This window comes from Nothoprocta perdicaria, unplaced genomic scaffold, assembly GCF_003342845.1.
Source record: "Nothoprocta perdicaria isolate Ctin4 unplaced genomic scaffold, notPer1 scaffold_544, whole genome shotgun sequence".
NCBI classification, from domain to species: Eukaryota; Metazoa; Chordata; class Aves; order Tinamiformes; family Tinamidae; genus Nothoprocta; species Nothoprocta perdicaria.
In genome coordinates, this window is record NW_020455804.1 from 20,218 (window position 1) to 22,099 (window position 1,882).

General features: G+C 66.4%; 1 protein-coding gene across 1 annotated transcript in view; it reads right to left on the bottom strand.

Annotated features, from left to right (window-relative positions):
- The window catches only part of LOC112955224 (G protein-activated inward rectifier potassium channel 3-like), a 10,702-nt gene that overhangs the window by 4,894 nt on the left and 3,926 nt on the right, over nucleotides 1-1,882 (bottom strand). The window contains exons 2-3 of the mRNA XM_026048503.1: nucleotides 1,070-1,866; nucleotides 7-57 (exon numbers count right to left, since the gene is read on the bottom strand). Of these exons, the coding sequence (XP_025904288.1) occupies nucleotides 7-57; nucleotides 1,070-1,866 (848 nt within the window). The remainder of the gene's footprint in view (nucleotides 1-6; nucleotides 58-1,069; nucleotides 1,867-1,882) is intronic.

Here is a 1,882-nt window from a genome sequence, read left to right on the forward strand (position 1 = left end):
GGTGGCCCCACAGCACCTCGTCCACCAAGTAGGAGCTCCGCGCCTGGCACGTCATCCCTGCGCCGCGGCGGCCGCCGTGCGCCCCCGCGGGGCCCACCGTGTCAAATGCCCCCCTGCCTCCGGGTCCCCCCGCACCTCAGGTTCTATCTGCTGTGTTCCATGGCCCCCCATGTCCCATGTCCCCCCATGTCCCATGTCCCCCCATGCCCCAGGTCACCCCGTGGCTCAGTTTCCACTCCCCGGCCTCAGTTTCCACCTCTCATGTCCCCGCCGTGTCCCACGTACTCCGTGTCATCCCATGTGCCCCCGTGCCTCAGTTTCCCCTCCTGGCCTCGTTTTCCTTCCCCTGTGCCCCATGTCCCTCCATGTCRCCTCTGTGTCCCAGTTTCCCGCCCTGTGCCTCAGTTCCCCATTAGCACCCTAGGCTGGAGGCGGCAAGTGCAGGGCGCCTGGTGGGGGGACCCCAATTCCACCTGGAAAGGGGGCTCTGTGGCACCCAATGATGGGGATGCTGGTCCTACCTGGGGGGTACCTGGAGCATGGGGACCCCAACCCAGTTGGAGCAGGGGGAACCCCAATCCCAGTTGGGGGACGGGGGGTCTGTGCAGCACCCAGGGCCCAGGAGGAATCCAGGTGCCAGCTGGGTGTCCCTGCAGCACCCAGGTCACCCCAACCCCAACCTGGGGACATCTGCAATAATGACCCTCCACACACCCCCCACTCCAAGTCAGTGCCGCCCTGCTGGTATCAATGGGGAAACTGGGGAAYGGGAGCAGCACCCACATCCATCCGAGCACCCACAAGTGCCACCCCCGAGAGCGGCCCAGGTGTCCTGCGGGGCTGAGCCAGSCCGTAACCCACCCCGCTCCCCACAAGGTCCTTGCGACGCCACCAGCCCCGGTGAGCAGGGGACGTCGCTGTCATCAGACTGGGCTGCCAGCAGGGACAAGCGGAGGCCTCCCATGGGGTGGGAGCGAAGGAGGTGCCTGGGACCACCCGGTGCGGCCATAGGCTGACACCGGGGAGGGGGCACCAGGGTGGGCAGGGGTGTCCCCAAGGCCCCGCTTACCCGTGGCCTCCACCATGCCCTCGAGGATGACGACGATCTCGAAGTCGTCCTTCTCGAGCTGCTGCCGGGACATGTCCCAGAAGGGGCTGCGCTCGTCGATCTCGTGGCTGATGATGAGGGGCGAGACGAGGAAGAGGCGGTCGTCGCCCGTCTCGAAGCCCACGCTCAGGTCGGTCTGGTCGAGCGGGATGAACTCGCCCTCCTGCGTCTGCTTGGAGCGGATGAGCTTGGCGCGGATGGAGGCCTCGACGATGTGCGAGTCGCGCAGGTCGCCCACGCGGAACATGAGGCAGAGGCGCTCGTCGCGCAGCGACACCACGGCGTGCGAGGAGAAGACGAGCGTCTCGGCCCGCTTGTTGGGCTGCGAGATCTTCACGAACATGCAGCCCACCATGAAGGCGTTCACCATGGAGCCCAGGATGGCCTGGAGCAGCAGCAGCACGATGCCCTCGGGGCACTGGTCCGTGATGACGCGGTGGCCGTAGCCGATGGTCGTCTCCGTCTCGATGGAGAAGAGGAAGGCCGAGACGAAGCCATTGAGGTTGTTGACGCACGGCGTCCACGCGTGGTCCTCCAGGTGGTCCAGGTCGCCGCGACTGTAGGCGATGAACCACCAGATGAGGCCGAAGAAGAGCCAGGTGACAGCGTAGGCCAGGATGAAGACGAGGAGGCTGAAGCGCCACTTGAGGTCCACCAAGGTGGTGAAGATGTCGGTGAGGTAGCGGTAGGTCTCGCGCACGTTGCCGTGCTGCACGTTGCACTTGCCGTCCTTCTCCACATAGCGCTGACGGCGGCGGCTGGCGGCCCCGGGGC